Source organism: Coturnix japonica, chromosome 8 (genome assembly GCF_001577835.2).
Source record: "Coturnix japonica isolate 7356 chromosome 8, Coturnix japonica 2.1, whole genome shotgun sequence".
In the NCBI taxonomy this organism is placed as follows: Eukaryota; Metazoa; Chordata; class Aves; order Galliformes; family Phasianidae; genus Coturnix; species Coturnix japonica.
Genome location: NC_029523.1, coordinates 21,253,689 through 21,274,782, shown reverse-complemented (window position 1 = coordinate 21,274,782; position 21,094 = coordinate 21,253,689). Strand labels below are relative to the sequence as shown.

Here is a 21,094-nt window from a genome sequence, read left to right as displayed (position 1 = left end):
TCATAACAACTGTGGATAGCGAGCTTATTTAAATATACCATTTCCTGAACTCAACTTCTTTTGTTTTAATGTAAATACCTTATGCAAAAATGTTATTTTTACATTAACATTTTAATGAGTTTTATGTTGGTTTTGCACAGTATATAATTATGATTAAAAATGATCAGGAACATTGCATGTTTAATATTCATCATTGTTTTCCTCATACTGAAAAAATAATAAAATTAAAAAATAGAAATCTCAGCTTTTTCACAGCCATTTCTCAAGTTTTGAAAGTAAAAAAAGTAAAAGTAAGGTTAGTCTTGGGAAGCTCCTGCCTGTAAATAAAGCCCTCTTTCTTCTCCAGTGGTGCAGGAGCTGGAGGTTGCTGGTGGCATCTCTTCATTCAGCTTTGCAGCACCAAACTACACGTGCATTTCTTATTGGCCTTCCTATGTTTTAGTTCAGTGGGCACATGGAGTCATTATCTGCCAATGACATTGATGGCTTTGAAGTACTTGCTGGCTCCCCCTGCTTCATAGAATCATAGACTCCCAGAATGGATTGGGCTGGGAGGGATCTTAAAGCCCATCTCATTCCAGCCCTCATGCTATGGGCAGGGTTGCCACCCACCAGATGAGGCTGCCCTGCAGTCAGAGTTGTGCTCCAGAACAGAGCCAGAAGGGTGTTTTATACTTCCAGTGCCTCAAATATGCCCAATGTTGTACTCAGGAGGCTTCTCATTTTTTAGAGAATTTATTAGATTTAATATATGTTGATTAAAAAAATATATACCTTTTTGAATCTTTTCAGTATCTTTTGAGAAGAAATGACTTAGAGTGCTTGACATTTTAATGCAGTCTGTCTTTTCAAACAGATTTGGCTTCTAATGCATGTGACAACAGGACTTTGCTCTTGAGTTAGAGCATACATTTCCGAGTAGTTGTTACCTAAAATATTATCATAAGGCATAAGAAAACACACGATTTAAGTTGCCTTTCATGAACATAATTAAGAATTAATAAGCCTGTACCAGTGGCTATTCCTCAGAATTTCCACTGTTTTGCCTTTTGTGACCCGTGTTATTAAAAGTCCATTATTTTTACAGACTTTATTAAATTGGATCTTATTAAAGCATTCTATATTTGCATTTGGTCTTTCATAATTCATTATTATTATGACATTTACTTTTTACCATCAGATCTGAAAACATATCATAAGCTACCCTTTTCTCTTGAAAGAAATGCTAATTTCAAACAGTCCTCTAATGGAAGAGAAAAGCTTTATCAGTTTTTTCATTTATTCCAGATCGTGTTAAGAATACTAATGCTAGACTTCTGTATGCTAATATCCAAGAGCTTTTTTTTGGTCAAAAGCTTAGAATTATTGTTTTTAGACTGCACTGCTAAGTGTGTCACTGACAGGGCACTGGCACAAAAGAAAAGACAATTTTGAAGCACCCTTTAATTCTCTGACTGATAAAAACATTTTCTTAAATTATGCTTCCATATGAAATGATGCTGTTTTGGCACTCCCTCGTGTTTACTAGGTAATATCTTAGTTCTTCTTTAGAAGTTTTTAACAATTCATTTAGCATGATCTTTCTTGGGGGGGATTGGTTTTGAATTAGAGCTTGCAGAGGGCTGTAAAAGAAAATGGGATTCTCCGTCAAATAAATCACCATCTCTGCTGGTTACTGTTTCAATGTAGGCAGTCTGTAGTCTCTCATATTTGTAAACATTTTCATAATTTAATGATAAAAAGCAATTAATAACACTAGAATGGAATGCAGAAACCTACATGTTGAGCAGTGGCATTCGATTAAACTGCTGAATAGCATAACTATTTTTAAACAGTAACTTCAAAACCGACCCCCCTGAATTAACTGTTGTTTTTTCCCCCATGTAGGTTTCTGACAATGTGCACAAGACACTTCGGGAGTGTTGTAGCCCAAACAATTCGAACTCAGAAGACAGATCAGTTCCCACTTTTCCTTATTATCATGGGAAAACGATCATCTAACGAAGTATTGAATGTAATACAAGGTACAGCTCTTGCTTTATGTTGAAAATAATTTGTGAGTACTGAAAATGTTTGAAGACGTCCTTTCTGACTGTTTCTTAAGATATTCAGATGGTGAATTTATCACACCCAAGAAACCTGCAGTTGCTATTATTCATAAAGGCATTCTTTAGCATACTGTTAGAGATGGAGTTTGCCATGAATGACGTAGTTTAGGCTTTTTCTTTCTAAAAGTAGAAGCCAAGTCTCCCAAACTAGGAGTTACTCATAGTTTTCCAAACGTATAACCAGATAAATTCCTGAGGTTTCAGAATACTTCCTCTGGGATTCTTTTGTGTTGCACCAGCATCATTCTGTTCGAGTAGCTCCTTGTCAACGTGTTGACTCCAATTGCATGTAGTGGGATAACAGTTGAACATCAGTTGCTTTTCAGACCTGCCTGTGGAGCTGAGATCCCAAATGAGATCAGAACTTAAAGCTGCTAATAGAATTTCATATCACTTAAGTTCCCTAGTTGAACGTAAGCGGTTCTGTCCAGCATTGCCGCTCTCCTGTTTCTGGCAGAAAGGTGACTCAGGTGTGGAACACCCTGCAGCTGTTCTCAGTAACTTCAAATTAAAATGCATTACAGGATGGGTACCTCCCATTTCTTCTTCCTCCACAAGTTCATGACACTGCATCTTTGTTAATTTATTCTTCCTATCTAGCAGTTTTTATTATAATATGCTTATTTTTCTGAGGAAATTCACTGCTGCCTCTTACAGACAGTGAAACTGTTTCTTTCTGCCTATGAGGTCAGTCATTTTCTTGAGGAATTTGCAGGGCTCATTCCTGTGGCCAAAATGATCAATTTTGCATGGATTTTTGTCCCTTCAGTGCAAAGTGCAGCACAGCACTGATTCATGGTATGCCCATCCATGATTTTAAAAGGTAGTAAATTTTAAAAAATCTTAAAAATCATAACAAAAAAAAGCCCTAATAATAAATCCTCAACATTGTTGAGTATTTGTATAACTCGAAGCACCTGTATTATCCCACTCAAGTCAGCGGTGCTTACTGACTTGAATTACTCAACTGGCTAGGAAAACTGGAGGCTCAGAGCCATAAGATAACATAGTTTTATATGAAGAAATGATTCAAATTATTTCATTGCATTCACTAAGTTTTAATTATGTATGTTTAAATAAATCTAGCACTGAAATGATCATCTATTACAACCTTAAATAAATTTATCCCCAGATTCAAACTCTATCAAAACCCAAGTGGTTTCGTGCTTGTTATTTTCCCACGAATTGGGACCTGGGTGTCTTTTAACAATTTATCCTCCACTGAACGGTATCCTCTGGAGTCGTGCGAGTTGTAGCGCTCGGGATAAAATTTTCTGCTAAGGTAGCAAATGCGAGAAATGGGAACAATGAGAGCCTTTCAGGGCAGGGTGAGAAGGCACTGTTTGCAGAAGAGATACAGCAACGCAGAAACTTAAGTCCTAAAGGCATTTATTGAAATGCGGGCTGCCAAAGGTTGCTTTTGCTTTTTATTTTTTACTGTGGGTATGGTTTAGGTTTCTTTATTGGTGCTGTTGCTTCTGGTTAGGGTTCTCATTTTAAAAGTTTGACCATCATTGTCGGTATAAATGTAGCTCTTAATGGTGTTGTTCTGTCAGTGTCCAAAGCCTGTTTAGGTTGGCAGATGCCAGTAGTTTATAGCAAATTTCTCACAGAGAAATGGTCATAGCTTTGAAGTACGGTCTGGTCTCGAGACTAAGAGAAACCAAAGTCTGAGTACATCTTGGTAGGGAGTTAAACCAATATTTCAGTCTTACTGAAAACTGAACACGCGCTGCTAGAAAAACATGAGGAGGGTTGGGGTTGGGGTTGCCCTGGTTTTATTCAAGAATTCTAAGCCTGTAAAAATCACATCAAGGAGCCACAGATACACTACTTCTCTCTAACAGCAATTAGAGGAAAAGTAGTCATACTACATGCAAAGCTAAACCAATTCTTCTGGCTTGAACCACTCAAAATTTGAGCCTACAATCAACATTTGCTTGCAGAAACAGTTCTGCATTTTCAATTAAAATAATTTTCCCGAGGTATTTGAGGTATTTCTTCTGACTATTTCTGTCTCTTTCTTACAGATTAGTTCTACGATGACTTCTTTATTATTATTATTATATTTTTTTTAATAACTTTAATGCTATGAATTTCAGTGGTCTTCCTTTGTTGCTAGGTAACACAACAGTGGATGAGCTAATGATGAGGCTGATGGCTGCAATGGAGATCTTCAGTGCCCAGCAGCAGGAAGATATAAAGGATGAGGTGAGAGTTGAAAGTTACTGCAGATGCCTACTGGCTTCCAAAAATCACTGGGGGTGCAAAAATATCCTAATGTCTCTTTAGCCTGTGAAGGTGGGTATGGCACATTTTAATGTGCCTCTTCTGATACTCGAGATAAAAATAATGCCTCCTTTGTGTATGCAGTTAAGTCTCTCTTTCAAAAGGAAACCTCCTCCTTATTGGTTTACTGTCATTTTCATGCTTGTTTCCTTTCTCTGGTTATTAGTCATGCGTAACTTTGTTTTGCAGTGGAATACACTCATAGAAGGAAACAGCATTCAGGTTTCTTTCTAATGACCAGATTAAGCTGTAGGTAGAAAAGAAAAAGAGATTTATATGTGTGAAGTGTATTTGTTTAAAGGGAGATTTAAAAGCACTCTTAAAAACCAGAACTATGCTAATACAGAATCACCATTCAGAACAATGCAGATGGGGTAAGCTTCTCAAATACAGTGTTTCAGTTGCAGAGGAGACGCAGTGAGGTGTGCAACTGAGGGATGTTTATCTGTTACTCTGTAAATTGAGAGTGACATTTTGAAGTAATGAAGTACTTAGGAATTTATAATAATTGGTGTGTTGCCATTCAAGATTATTCTTATCCTGTTGTACAGATATTTACTGACAATAATTCACTAAACACATTCTTCACGTCTAAGCCTTCTATCTTATTAGTATGAGATTTTCTGCTTATGGTTATAATAATATGAGGGCATGGTACCTGCAGAATATTTGTAGTTCATTTTTTCTTCTCTATTTGTGCTACCTGTAGTTCTCTTCTAAAGAATATTGACCTTGATTTTTGTTAGTACTGAACTCAACTTTTAATATGAGAACTACAACAAAAGTCCAAGACGTGATATAATTGAATTCTTTTATTACTTTTTAGCAGCAATATGTTGGGTATAGATTAACTTTTTAATGCTTTAATAAGATGGTAAAATTCACATCACAGTTGAGTTCCAAAAAAGACTCAGAACTGGAAATTACAAAAGCTGGAGGAAAGGAAGGAAACAAAAGAAGGATATAGTAAGGCAGTGGTTTAAGAACAGATTGGAGATAGGAGAAGGAAGTAGGAGTGAATAAAGGTGTAGAAACTGAAGTGGAATACAAGGAGGAACAGGGGACTAGAACAGTTGTCCAGAGCAGGAGAAGAGAGCATGGCCAGCAGGTTAAGGGAGGTGATCCTTCCCCTTTACTTCACCTTGATAAGGCCACATATGGAGTACTGCATCCAGTTCTTGGCTCTTAAGTTCAAGAAAGATGGGGAACTTCTATAGAGAGCCCAGCAGGGGGCCACAAAGATGGTGAGGGGCTGGAGCATTTCCTGTTCCAGGAAAGACTGTGAAGCCTAATGACTGTTCAGTCCGGAGGAGGCTGAGAGGGGGTTTTAATAACATTTATAATTATCTAAAGGGTGGGAGTCATAAGGATAGGGTCAGATGCTTTTTGATGGTGCCCAGTGACAGGACAAGGGAAAATGGGCACAAACTGGAAGGCAGGAAGTTCAATATGAATATGAGGAAAAGCTCCTTTACTTTGAGGGTGACAGAAATAGGGACAGACTGCCCAGAGAGGTGATGGAGTCTCCTTTGGAGAAGGTCCCTTCCAACCCCTACAATTCTGTGATTCTCATGACTTGTTATACTGAGTGCTCTACCTACATAGGGAGAACAGAACAACATTAGATATTCCTCTAAAGTCTATCTTCATCCAAGTCTCTTTTAGTCTTTTTTTTCCATACATTTCCTTTTGTTAACTTCTTACTGAGAGACCGCAGACATTTCTTTCCCAGTGAGAAGTTTAGTATTATTGTTTAATTTTGTTTTTTTCCTGACACACCTTGACTTTCAGAAAACGAATAGAAAATTTCATAAGCTTAAGGGGTGGCAGATTTTCAGGCGCTGTGAGTTCCAGGCACAAATAGGATATTTACTTGTAAACTTGGCTTCACATGGGAAAGGTGATCACAGAAACTTCTGCCTTTGAAGCAGGACATTTAACGATGAAAAATGGCTGCAGAAGGTATTCTAGGGAGAGAAGTTGGCAAGCAGTCTGTGCTCAGTGGAAGGCCTTCACCTGAAAAAAAGAGGCTTTTTATGATTCAAAACATAACATGTCGGTTTCTTTAAGTCTTGTACTTGACAACTTACAGTATTCAGATATCATCACCTTTTCTTTTTTAAGCTCTTATTGCAGTTGGTACATGTTTTTCCCAAATATGGCAATGGCAAACAGGATACAGAGTCCGGTTTCTGTTACTGTTTTCTTAATAGCAACAGTAAGTCATCGTAAAACCACAAGAAGATAAGCTGAGAATTCTTTTGTGCTTTAAAAAGAGAAGTCATCTATATAGCTTTGCTGTAAACAGAAGTGTGTGTGAGAGAGAAATTGAACTGAAAGCACTTTTAAATAACAGCATGTAAGCATCAGTGAGTCAGTTTACACAGCTGAACTTCTCCATTTTGGATTTCTAACTTGCATGCCCATGAAAGCGTCAAACACAGCTATTGCATAATTCTGTTTAGCACAGCATGTTTTGCAGTGCCCTCTGATGGTTATTTCAGTACAGGATGACTGTTGCCATAGCTTTCTAATGGTACAGGTGTTTGTTGTGATGCTGGTTGTAGCTGTTGAGGCATCGCCTTGCAGTCAGCTTGTGGATCGTCAAGGTTTTGTAGGCTGGATGCTCTGAACATTGTCACCAACTTAGCTCACCTCAGAGTGAGTCATGTTGTTACTGGGTGTGATTGTATGGCCAGCTAAACCCTGTGCTTTTGCATCCGTGTATTAATAAAATTTACTGATCTAGCCTCATACAATTTTAATTAGGCAAAATAGGACATATTTCCATCATTTAACCAGTGATTGGATTTAAGGGTTTATCTGTAGTGTCTGATAAAGCTTTTTCTTATGTAGTCTCCAGAGAAACACGTTAGAAAATACTGAGATGTGTGTATGTAGTCAAAGTAACCCAGCATGCTTATCTTGAGGTACTACAGGTGGTCCAAATTCTATGAGTTTCAGGCTCCAAGTGGTATAATAGGCTGCACAAAAAGTTTTGTACATCTAATAGAAATACTTTCCTAACCATGCTACTCCTCCGTCCCACACTGCAAATGTTTATACATTAACTATTGTTTGGGCAGCAGGGTTGGGGAATTTTTCAAAGAGGAAATAAATGCCACTAAAGAGTTTCTTCTGTAAGTGAAAGAGGGTGTCAAAGCAGGGGACTGGCCTCTGCCAATGTTGATCAAGGCGTGAATTGATATTTATTGGGGATTGACTTTGAAAGGAGTGCAGGGTATCAGTTCCTCTTAAGTGTCAGTACCTGCTGCTGGACTTGGACAAGAAAAATGATAATTGTAAAATATTGTACGCCCTGGAATGTCCATTTGCAAACATTCTGTTTGCCTGCTTGCTCTAATTTGATAGTTAAATAATCATCTCAGCATTGCATGATGGGCCCACGTAGGTCCAAGTTAGTTCCTTTGTGAGTTTAATGTGAAGAGATCTGTGATTAAACACTGGCATTACAGTACAACACACCTGTTCTGGGCTGATCCTAAGCATTTTTCTCTGTTGCCTGAGGAGGAGGCTTCTCAAAGGATTACAGTAACACTTTTTGACAAGCTTATACAGGGTGGAGTTTCCATGTAATGACAAGGCTCATTTGATGATGTCTCAGTAATGCATTCTTTTTATTTTTGCTGTCAACATTTATTACTGTAAAAGCATTGACTGTTACACAGCTGGTCCAACTTGTCCACTTTTAAGTAACAGTAGGTCTCTCATCATATTTATTGTAGTTATGTAACACTAGCACACTCCTGCTCTCAAATTAGACTTCAAGGTGGAATTTAAATACCTACAATTGCTTGAAAAATGTTACTTTTATGAATCCCAATAAAAGCTTCGATTTGCTTTGGACTGATGCTGTAAAAGAGGTGGTTAAGCACTTTTAAACTGGAAAATGAAGGTAAACTGTAGAAAAATGGAGACCTGCAAAGTCTGAATCTTTGCTTTGTGATCTGAGATGGCGTTCCTTCATCCAAGATGCTGCCACAGGAGAAAAATGTATGTCTCTCTTAATTAATATCTGGATAGAGATTTAAAACATATGTAAATGGGAAAAAGCCACTCTAAAATAGCAGTAGATATCACTTCACCTTTTCATTACTGCATCAATCTGTGGGGGTGTTGTTAGTGCGTCTGTCTCAGAGCTGTCTGTACTGGGCAGGGATTTGCTGGCCATGTGTTATTTTTATAACTTTGCAGTGAGGAGCTTCATATCATCATATCTTCTTTTTCTGCTTCTCTGCTGTCAAATATCAGAGATTTCCTTCTGTATTTATTTTTCCTGCAATGATGATAAAGCAGTTCTTTCTGCAGTTCTGGCTTCCAACAGCTTTTTTTTCCTTTCCTCTTTAAAAGTTGTATCTCACAGCCACAAAGGAGACTCAAAAGGAGCAGCCCTCGTGAACGTTCTCCTGAACTGCAATCCAATGGTCTTTTCCTGCTGCAGATCAGTTGCTTTTTTCCACTCCTTTCCTGCAGTTGTGCTCCCCAGTTAGAGAATGGCCTGAATGCTTCCATCAGCAATGCAGGAGGACCTTTGCAATTTCTCTTTAGGAACTGAATTAAAATCATAAGAAATTAGGCATTTTAATACCTTTAATATTTGTTGTGCCATCAAACAGTTTAATGTATGTCATGGTATATAGTGAATACACAACAGGAAGCTATGAAAACAAATACATGAAATTCATTAAATTCCAAAGCACAAGAAGATAATAGTGATAATAGTGATGACAGGCATCTAACAAAGATTGTGATGTAACCTCTTGAAAATCCAATTAGCACATTTACAAATGATTACTAGTTATAACTAATTAAAGTACAGTAATCAAAGTTTATTTGAATAATTTTTCCAGCTTTGTATTTCTAATGTTATAACACCCCGAGGCTCCAGCAATTGGTTTCTTGTTGTGTGCCATACCAGCCCACCAGCAGCTACATTTGCTGCCTTGAGGAGTTTAGAAACCATTTTGAATCTGAACAAAATGCAAAGTAATGACAGTGAACATAAAGAAAATGAAATGAAAATATCTTTAGTCAAGATTGCTGGCTGCAATCACTGCATATTAGCTTTGCTTCTTGTAATAAACCTCAGGCTTCCCTGCAACACAACCCATATCTGTAGGCATCCACAAGACCATCTGGATGACTTGTTATGGAAAGTAACTGCAGGTCTGTTTCTACAAGGTTTTGTTTTTGTTTTCATTCTTATCTCTCAAGGTAAATTACAAAAATCAGTATCTGGAATTGGGCTGATACAAACAGATTCTGCCTCCCCACCTCTGGTTCTGCTGCCACAGAAACTTTCCTCGGCTTTGTGTCCATCGTCCCCATATGCCTGATGTGCTTTGTGTACCTTTTTTCTTCTCTGTATTCCCCATCATTTATGTTTAAGTTACACAATGTGCAAGTCTGTCATCTCCAGTGAGTCAAATTAATGCTTTTATTAAACTGGTTTGTTTGGACAAAGGGGTGTTTCTCCTTAACGCTCCCATGAGTAGCCTAAGGCACTTGCAGTTTTTAATCTCAGGAGTGGTTCAGTGAGATGAGCCATCGTTCAGATGAACATTCAGCATTTGTGAATAAACTTTATTAATAGTTTTGCTTTTTGTAGCATCCATTTACTCATTGATGCTCTGATAAATATCTTCTGCTCATGCTGATCTTTTCACTTTGTTTTATCTGGCTTTACTTTGCAATAGAACTCATCCTAAAATGAGTTTTGGGAATAAATGGGAGTAAAGTGTAGCACATCTCCCTTGAAACCCATTAGGTGCAAAACTAATACCTGGGGTTAAATTGTTAAATCCTATCTACAAGCAATAACAAAAAGCCCAGAACTCCCAAGGTTGATGTATCCAGCAAAATATCCCATCCAAAAAGATGTTTTTTCTTTTTTTATACTCGTGTATTTCTTCCCAGTGTAAGCAGCATTAGAAGGGGATGTTGCTGTCTTAAAAGCAATCAGAAATCCAGCTTTTCCATCCTCCTGCATCTGGCAATGCCTGCTGTTAGGTGTCCTAGAGATGACTTCATCAAATGAACAAGGAATAATTATTGGAGATGTTATCCTACGTTTCTTCTTGACCTTCAATAAGCTTTTTCCTAGTCTTGTTGCTGTGGACATTACTCAAGAATATTTTGTCTGGTCCACTGTAACCCTCTCATGAACATGTAATTCCTATCATCTCTAACATGCATTACAACAGAGAAATTGACAGCTTAAGAATACATTCTGTGGGAAATTTCATACTCTCAATATTGAGGATATCAGCTTTCAGCTGAATGAACATCCACCCTTAGTGCTGCATAGTCAAAATGGGAAGGCAGAGACTTTTTGTTCACCTTTGTTATGAATGCTCAGGTCATACGTTGTCTCTTTGACAAAGAGCAGTCTCTTTGTTTTTGTGGTATCTTTGCCTGTAGAAATCTTTAAATATCTCTGTAACGTTTGACACTAATCACTGAATAGTCTCTATTCCTGCTGTCTGCTTTCTTAAGAAGATACAGTCCTGTGTGCTGTAGTATAATCCTCATAGGGTTTCAGTAACTTCTCATTTTCTTCCACCTATGAGTGTAGCCTCTGGTTCTGATGTAGGTGGTTCAAGTGAACCAGGATAAGACTTTGTGCACGTCTTGATTTCTTGAAAATGGAAGTCGGTCATTTTGTAGTCACTGCAAAAGTGATGTGGAAGTGCGTTTATTGATGTTCAGTAGATATGGCAGAAACCTCACATTTTGTTAGTAACACATATGATGTGATTTTTTATTAGTAGTAGTAGTATTGCTGTTGGCTTTTGTTGGGTTTTTTTTGCTTCACACATTCTTTGTTAGTGCCATGAAAGACCTGAGATGTGTGTCAGTAAGAAGAGTATTGTTTCCATGTAATGTAAAGATTGGTGGTACAGTCATTTACTTCTAGATGGGGCTTACATGTTTTCAGGAGGACTGGGCAGTCATGCATAGCAATTCTTCACATTCCTGGCATCTTTTTCATAATCCAGTTTTAGGACAATGATGGCTATGATGAGTAGGGAGGAAACAAGTATGCAGTTTTGAATGTCTGGAATTAATGTTTATATTCTTATGGTAGAATCTATAGTCAGTACTTTTTGAAGGTGCCATCTAGATTATGTAATTTAAACTGATTCCAGAAATTACTCAGTGAAGGTCCTTATAGGGAAGTGAAACCTGGGCTCATCTCAAGTAACTTCTCAAGTTTTCTAGGCAGTTTCTATGATGTAGAATAAAAGTCAGCACGCAGTTTCTCATCAATCGGAGGGTGGGTTGTTTTTATTTGTTTTGTTTTGGTAAACTGAAGTAGCTTAGTTAGCTCTGCTAACTCTCTTACAGTTATGTGCAAATTCAGGAGTCCTTAACCACCAAAATGTTAAGGAGTTTCATTTGAGGAACATTCCAGCATGTTTGCATAACCTGACAATACCAGTTGATGTACTCTCCTTCCATTGAGATTCCTTTTTGTGGAACAGTCCATTCAGATGAATGTTATTTGTCCATGTGAGACACTTCAGTACAGAGCTTGTTACTTTCACGTTGTGGTATTCTTTATGAGTTGAGGTCTCTGGGTGATGTTTAATAACCATGACCATAGTCAGATCCTTCTGAGGACAATTTTACCCAGGAAGGACCTGGCAGCAGGCATCCTCATGAAGGACGAGTGTTTGCCTGCTGTCAGTTGGAGCAGAAAGCGAGCTCACATTCTGCCTTGTTCTCTGAACTACACCATGTCCTTCCATGCTACAGAGCAGGCCAAGCGATCAGCTGCATGACTGGCATCCTTGTGAAATATCAAATATTTTGTTATTACTGTTAAGTCACTGAGAGTAGAAAATAGTGGTGAACATAAAGATGTGTGTCCCAGTTGTCACCGTGTGCTGCCAGTTTTCATCTTCTTTTTCATTTTTCATTTTCTTCTTCCTCAGGACGAACGTGAAGCCAGAGAGAATGTGAAAAGGGAGCAGGATGAAGCGTACCGCATTTCACTTGAAGCTGACAGAGCAAAGGTGTGTGTGTGGTCATGTTGGGATATGAATCTCATCACAAGTCGTGAAATCTCTGTGGGGCAGAAGATTCCCTCCCTTCAGTTCTGCTTTTTAAGATTAGACCTTTGCTTTAGGAGCCATATTTGCTTTAAGTGGCAATGAAATGGTTAGACAGTTCAAAATGGAGATTTCAAAATATATGTAAACAAACGTAATAATGCAGTAAATTCTTGACGACAGTTGAGTTGAGATTACTTTCCATTAACAAGCTTCAAGAGGACTGTGAAGGTTTTATTCATGTGGCTTTATATTATGCAGATATGTCAGTCATCCATGAACCATTCCTGTTCCAACAGAACAGTTAAGAAGTTCCTTGCTTTAATGGGCACCACTAAACAGAATGCTGGAAAGTGAAGTGAGCACATGTGTGATTACTGTTTGTGTCTGTTTCTCAGAGGGAAGCACAAGAGAGAGAAATGGCAGAGCAGTTTCGTTTGGAACAGATTCGGAAAGAACAGGAGGAGGAACGTGAGGTGGGCTGCTTTACTTTTTCAAGCTGCTTTCTGGATTCTTGGTGCTTCTGGGGGTCACAGCTTTCATTCAGCACACTTTGTAACCTTAATTCAAGGCGTACTTTTAATGTGAACCTCAAATTAATATTTGTATTCATTTCTTATCATCTATGTGTGTAAAACAGTATAGGCATACGCTGTAGATATAAATTACCATGTACGTGAATTTACTTACATTAGTGGCTAACTCTTTTTTACCCCCTGGCAAATTCATAATATAGTATAAAAGAGAAGGAAAAAGGGCTGTGTTACAGCCATGTTTCTTCCCCTGCAGCCCTTCCACATTTCAAAGGAAAGGTGAAACAGGCTCATTGTTAGAGTATTTTCAGCTGTCCTATGATCTTGAAATAGATGTCCTTACAGGGCTGCTGTGGAACACAGGTAGCTTGTATTTTAAAGGGACCTTGAAACCTTTGAATAAAATTTTCAACACGCATAAATGTATTGACTGAAAGCGGAGTTGACTGAGTGCTGTCCTTTGGCTTCTAGGCATTGATTTTGTGAGGAATTTGCTAATGACTGCAAAGTTGTATCAACATCCCAACTGAATATAAATTTCCTGAGTATTGTTTCAATATTATCACAAATGTATATTTTAAATATTTATTCATTTATATGAAATATGAGAGTTCCTTTTCTTTTTTTAGTGGTGCTTGTGTAACTTCTTTGCTCTTCCTCCCATCCCTGATGGAGATTCGAAATTTGGTGTTATATTCTCATTTAATTTTCCATTTCGTTCAAGTCCTTGGAACTCGTAGAATCCCAATAAATCACTGCCTTCCTCATCCCCCCATCCCAGACTTAAATACATACTTGACATTTCAGTCTTGTGTACTTTGCTGATGTATGAAAAAATTGCATTACACAACTGAAAAAAGTTGGCTACCAATGCATCTATTATTCCCTAAGATAAACCCAATAAACAAACTTCATAAGCAATGCATTTGCATATATATTTTGACCAAGATGATTGCATTAGAAAATCTGAACCACTTAAGCATTCAAAATCCTTTTAAACAGTTCTGCATTGTAAATACTAGATTCAGTCAAAACCATCGTATTCAGCGGTTTGGTAGAAATATAGTTCACTTCTTCTTCATTATCCTACAGTATCTGATGAGTTTTTTAGCTCCTGTTGTTAACGTAAGTGAAGAATTGATAATAAAATGCAACCAGATGAGGAACGTACAGGACTGGACTGTGGGAATTTTGTCAAGAGTAATTAAAGGGCTGCCATTCTGTGAGCCTGATAGCAGTTGGAATAGTTAGTACTGTAGCAGTATCAGACTATTGAGAAATCCATGACCAGATTCAAACGAGTGTGTTTGATTTATTTCAGTGATTTTGTATGCATAGAAAGAATACTTCACTCTGCTTTGGTGTATCTGATCCTGAACCTTCTCTTACACACTGCCCTTCTGAAAACTGTTTTCTTATGTAAAGCCTGCAAAACTAGTCCCTGCTATCAAAGTAGATGTGGGCTTCCCTGTTTTAATGTAGGCTGCAGTAATGAAAATAATAGGATCTGTTTGCTTAGTAGAACAAAAGGGATTTTAACAATAATGTTTACTAACACTCCCATTTTCAAGTATACAGATTACTTATACTGAATTGTTCTGCAACAATGTTTACTTACAGAAGTGCCTTTATGTTCAGTTCATATATTTAAAATCAGACTATTGAGCTATTCACATACCGAACATCTTTTTATCAACAAAACTGAAATTGCTTGTTCAGATTCAAGAGTTATTAATGTGATCCATCTTATCATTGTTTTCTCATTTGATTTGCTGGTACAGAATATCCATTGTAAACTGCCATTTCACATTGAAGCCTGGGAGACTGGTTACTTTGGGGAGCGACGCATTCTTTGCACAAAGAAAAGAGCTCTAATGAGCTACTGTTGTTTATTTTTCTATAATATAATTGATTGGGTTCCGTAAATAATGTAGCATCTGTTGTTATACTGTGTGGGGAAATGTCAAAACAGAAAGACAGTAAGCAGGTGGTGGAGTGCGGAGAGAGAGAAAATTAAAATAGAATCTATTTAAAATATAATCTCGTAGTAGATGAGCAAAAATGAACTCAAGTTCTATGTATAAATATTTATACTGAGCTATAATTTGCTTAGAGATTCGTGTGTAAGAAGTAGGCTATTTAAAAGGCTTCATGATCTTGCTCTTGCCCATTCCTTTCTCTTCAGTGTAATCATCCTCCATCGGTTTCTGTAGCTAAATGACCTTGGGGAGATTTTCAAAGGCACAAATAGCAACTGTGTATTGTGAAAGTTCCTTGCAAATGCAGGTGAATCAATGCCTCACTGCCTCTTCATTTTGGAGGGGTGCATTTTGGAGGAGGAATTACTACGCTGCTTTTTGTATTCGATGAGATTCTCATTAACTGCTAGCAAGACTGCTTTCTAAGTATGGTCTAATTTTTAAGTACGATGAGTCCAGGAGGGCCAACAACACTTGGTAATGTTGAAAATCAAGCCCACCTACTGCAGCAGTCTGATACTAGGTATCTTTGGTGGTGGTGGTGTTTGTGTGTTGTTTCAGACAATATGCTTGGAATAACTATCCTGCAAATAATAATAATAACTTCTGTCTTAAAATCTTAATGCTCCTATGTTTGTTTGCCCAGTTTTCTTTGACTACTCCAACTTTAGTGTATACTATAGGTATCTAATATGTCTTCATGGTATTTTCTATTATGTCTAACAGGGTTTTAGTTTATTTACAGTCAATCTACATACATTTCTTCTTATTCCAAACTGCCACCAAGCGTCCTGTCTTTGCTGCCAATGGTCAATTACTCTGTTTTTGAGGAAGGCAGTTTGATAACAAGTGCATTTCAAGAAATACTGGTACTACCTGTAATTTATACCTGTTAAGGAAGCAATTGGCTGCATAACAATTACTCTCTTTCAAATTTTTCAAGGCTTTCTGCCAAATGATTAAATTACTGCTTATCTGTTTTGTGTGTTAGCAGTAGATCCAATAGTATGTGTTATAAAAAAGGATTTATTTTTATTAGTTGTCTGGTGGGCTGTTGTTAAGGCCTGAATAGAAATGATTTAGTCATTGAGATATAAAGCATAACGATGGCTCTGGAACACTATGGTATATCTTGAAATTCTGTAAGGCTTAAACATAAAAAAAAGCTCTCTATCCTTTTCACTTGTTAATATTGCATCCTACATGGTTATTTTTCCTCAGGCTATCAGGCTCTCTCTTGAGCAGTCTTTGCCTCCAGAACCAAAAGAGGAAAGCACCGAGTCAGTCAGCAAACTGCGTATCCGGACACCCAGCGGAGAATTCTTTGAGCGACGTTTCCTGGCCAGCAGCAAGCTGCAGGTTGTCTTTGATTTTGTGGCTTCCAAGGGATATCCCTGGGAGGAATTCAAGCTTCTGGGCACCTTTCCGAGGAGAGATGTGAGTAAATACACCTTCCAGGAATAATACTGCTGCTTCTGAGTTGTACATGTTTAGAAGAACAGTATGTTACAGGAGAGAAGGTAAAAGATACGTATGCCTAAGTTAGAGTGCTGCCAAGCTCCATGGTTGTGAGCAAGACAGATGCTAACCTAACAGTGCTGCCACGTTACATACAAAATTGCATTGCAAAATCTGTTCCCAATGACATTAAAAAAAATGTTCAGTTTCTGAAACAAACGGTTTGTGAGGAGGAAGGCTCTGTCAGATAATAAGTGGTTTTGAGCTAATCAGTACACTGTGATGAATTATTTATCTACCTGTTGCATCATACAACTAAGTAATCATTTATGCTTCCCACCTCCAAATTCTGATGATGTGCTTGCTTGGGACTGATTTTCAAAGTCAATACTGCATACTGCTTACAAAAGCAAACTCAATTCTGTTGGTTTATCAGTGGATATTTATGTTCTGGTTACTCAGTTTCACTCCAGATATGCCTATTCTCTATTACTATTACTTTTCTATTAGATTCTATTACTCTACTAAAATTTAACTTTCACTTTTTATCTAGTCATTCCTTACCTTACAGCACAAGTAAGTCAGTAGGTTTAACTGCAGTGATGACAGGAGGTGCTGCATAAAAGGTGAAGGTAGCGGGTAATATGGAGTTGACTACAAACTGAGCCAAGTAGTGATGGGTGAAATACAGCAGATTTTGGCCATAGTACCCCCAATACTGCAAATGAGTTGGGGCAGCTCTGGGCTGGGGAATCCCCAGGTGACTGGTAAAGCCATTTTTCATCAAAGGAACTCAGTATCTGAGTTGTATTTCCATTTTCTTTCTCATCACTGCCAGTAGAGGAAGTTTGCTGGGAATAGGGCTCTGACTGGTCTGGTGATGGTAATATTTTGTAACATCAACCTATTGCTTTATTAACATCATATTTGTAAGTGTTTCAAGTAATATAAGTACTCCAAAAGGGGAAGAAAATGTCATTACAGAAACAAATGTCATGAACAAGCTACGACCTTGAGAGTGGATGTGATTTCTGAAGATTTTTGGCATAACTCTGTAAACAACATTGTAGTATTTGCTGCTTTTCTTCCACCTTGTCTTATATTGAGAATCTTAATCAGTCAGACTAAGACGAAGCATTTAGGGAATGTCATTAATCACTAATTAACTTTATTCCTTAAGCATGTGATGTCATTTCCAGTGGAACCAAAGATTAGGAATCAGCTGTGTTTCCAGTAGCATAGATCATTCAGTTCACTCAACAGAGGAATCTTTTACAATGAACACAATGTTCATGTGCATTTAAAATGTTCTGCAAGTCGAAGCGTTCCGCTTGTGATACATTTGTCTTAGTACAGTTTTATTTTTACAAAAGCTATAAACACCTTACTCTAATGTTTTATATTTCTAGTTAAAAACCTCACTGTCTGGACTGGCTGTATCTGTATATAGTCACATCCTTGTTGGTTTTAATTGATCGGATGGCTCAAATGAGAGTAATCAAAAAAGGAATGGAAAAGAAGATAGGCCACTAATATAAAATGGGGCAGTTCTTTCAGTAAATTTGTGAATTTACAAGGGCAAAAACAGTGAGGCAGAAGAATTTTATGGCAGGCTGCAGAGCTGTTGGTCTGTTGCAAGACCCTGTCATCTTTTTGCTATGATTCCAACTTAATAGTGCCGTGTCTGAGGAGTCACATAAATGATTCATGCTGATTTGACTCAGTGGCAGCGTATGAATCTGGTTGCCATTATGACCACCAGAACTAACAGATAGAAAGAAATCCCCAGGGGGTTTCTAACTATGAATGACATCTGCCATGTTCCGCAGACTGGGAAAGCTGGGATTGTTTTAGTCCACAAAGAGCAGAGTTTTGTTTGTTTGTTTAAAAAAAGAAAAGATGAATGCATTGAAAGCCTGCTAACTACCTTTGTTACCTCAGGCTTTGTGGCATACAGCCTCTTAAAAATGCAGTGTAAGATGACAAGACCCTTCTGCTGTGTGTGTCACAGGCATCCATTGATGTCTGTGGGGGGAAAAATAATAGAGTACCTGCAGTGCTTGTGCTCAAGGAAAAAAAAAAGCATTTAAATTGACTTTCTGTATTTAAACTGTAATGTTTATGGGGGGAAAAATAGTTTTGAAGTTATGAGAATTACTTTCTGGAGCTTTCACTGCAGCTGGATGAAAACATTTCGTCTCAAGTTAATAATCTTACCTCTCTGCTAATCTGTATGACAATAACATACACGCTCCCAGAAGCGTCTGAAATGAGGGGATTATCTTCAATCAAATCAACATTTTCTGGTGGGAAACTTGTCAGAAGAATTTTTACCTGTTTTTCAAATTAGGCTTTTCAAAGCTGTCAGTCCTGATACAATGTTGTCGAGGTATTTTTACTTCTTTGGTAAATAAGAATTCATTAGATCTTAGTTCTGTGTTCCAGTTGCTTACACAGATATCCTTAGCTAACTTAAAGTTGGTATCATAACCCTACTGTAAATACAAACTTCTACACATGAGTAAATACGCAGATTAACCTTTTCTAGGCACTACTTGTAGTTTTTAAAGCAGCAGTGACATTCCAAAGCATTTAAGCACATGCAGCAACTTGTTATTGGGTCTTTGTCACTGACTATGTTGTTCTTTCTACTAGCACTGAAGTTAGATATTAACCACCTCCTTTCTCAGTACCTTAACCAAGACAGAAGTGCATACCATACCAACAAGCTATTCCACACGGGTAATTTGTTTTCTCTGCATTAGAAAATGTTTGGCAAGCATATCTTTCTGAGCAAAAAGCAGTATGGCAGGTTCTCTGCCTTATTCTTAAATGCACCTGCAAAAGCTTTATGGAAGTAAATGAATATGCTATTTAAATTTACTTGCTGATTTTAGAATCATAGTTCTTTTTCTTCTAACAGTCACTCTAATCTTCAAAACACATTCAGCTGTAACAGAAGAGAGCTTACGCTGAGCGTATTAGCATGCTCAGTCAACTTTCAGGCCTTCTATCAAGTCCCCTTCTCTCCAAAGCCTTCCTAGACACTGATTTCAGCAGTCATCTCAGCCTGCTTTCTGCAGGATCTGTCTTCTCCCAGAGCTCTGTAGACCTTCTGTATGAACTGTTCTTCACTTCTGTCTGTGGAGATCTGTAGAAGTATTTCTTTAACTCTCTAATGTCTTGTGGACTGGATGTTTGATCACTCTGTAGGAAACAAAAGCTGAAATGTACCATATCTAGTTGAAGCTGTTCTTTAAATGTGCTGAACAGATTCACCTAAATGAGTGCTATTGGGATTAATGGTTCGTTTATGGAAGTTTTGTGATTTGCATCAGAAGGTGAGGTCCTGGAATGCTCTCACAAGTCCATCTCATTAGCAAATAAAGACTGAGCTTACTAATTTCATCTATAAAATCAAAGCTGCAGCATACAAATTCTTCTGCTCATTTCTCCTCGAAGTGGAACATTAGTTATGTATTTGGGAGAATGCATTTGGCAGACTGCATTAGAGACTTAAGCTTTTTATTTACTGTATCTGGAAGCCAAGATTGTACAGTATTTCACATTTTGTTTTTCTGAGACAGAGCTTAGGATCAGGTGTCAGTTCAGTCACTTAAGGTTATTTAAATGCATTTAAAATGTTGCTTAATAATTCAGAACCAGTTTGCTCTGTTTAGGGTATTAAGATTTTTTAAATCCTTTTAATTAACCAATTTCAGCAGCAGTTTGAATAAACAGAAACAAAAATCTGTGTCCCTTGAAAGCATAGAAAATGAATGTAACTCAAGTCAAATGTCGATTTAAATTAGAGGCAAGCAGGATCTCAGCAAATTTGGTGCCGAACCATTCTTAATGTTGTATAGAAATACAGAGTAAGACGAAACCAAGTACAGTTGTTCATTTCACTGTTCTGGTGGCAGTAATCCTTCTAGCTGGAGAAGGGATTCATGCATTATTGTGGTTCTACCTCATAGCAGTTTTAGTATTTAGTCATTCGCATAACCTGGGAAAGTAGCTTGAACAAGGAGGAACTGGGAAGAATAAAATGTAACATGATTCATGTAATTTAAACAGCAATATTAATTATATTTCCTACTATATAAAATAGTGCCTATCTGTTTTCATTCACAGTAATATAAAATTATTCAGGGCAATATATCTGATGATGGCTTGTAATTATCGACTTTATCTAAGTTGCAGGAGGCCAGAGGTGCTTACAAAGTTGGGCATCCCTCCTCCTGGTAGTTAAAGCTGTCATGTCAATACTGCCTGCCCTGGCCTTTTCTCTCTTTGAGGTTATATTATGTTATTTATTTGAGCAGCTATGTTTAGCTTAGTTAAGACACTGAGAATCTGTCTAAGTGAATTGGCCATTCCAGACTAGCATATTCCTGTGCCTCTTCAAAGGGCGTAATTTCTGGTCTTTCTGCCTGTTAACAGTGGAACGATTGGACTGATAGCTTTTGAATTCCAGAGGGCAGGAGCACGTATAGTTGCAACCAGGTTCTGTAGTCCTAGTGTTTGCATAACTGTGATACCCAAAGAGAAAGATTAAATCACTTCTTATATAAGATCACTGAAAGGAGATGTGAAGTTCGTTTCCTCTAAAGATCATTGTGTTCTGTAGGTGGGTATAGTTTCTGATCTGT

General features: G+C 37.7%; 1 protein-coding gene across 3 annotated transcripts in view; it reads left to right on the top strand.

Annotated features, from left to right (window-relative positions):
- FAF1 (Fas associated factor 1) overlaps nucleotides 1-21,094 on the top strand; it is a 129,810-nt gene that overhangs the window by 99,721 nt on the left and 8,995 nt on the right. For all 3 annotated transcript variants that reach the window (XM_015870465.2, XM_015870466.2, XM_015870467.2), the window contains exons 14-18: nucleotides 1,888-2,024; nucleotides 4,231-4,319; nucleotides 12,356-12,436; nucleotides 12,871-12,948; nucleotides 16,206-16,421. In XM_015870465.2, coding sequence (XP_015725951.1) covers nucleotides 1,888-2,024; nucleotides 4,231-4,319; nucleotides 12,356-12,436; nucleotides 12,871-12,948; nucleotides 16,206-16,421 — 601 coding nt within the window. The remainder of the gene's footprint in view (nucleotides 1-1,887; nucleotides 2,025-4,230; nucleotides 4,320-12,355; nucleotides 12,437-12,870; nucleotides 12,949-16,205; nucleotides 16,422-21,094) is intronic.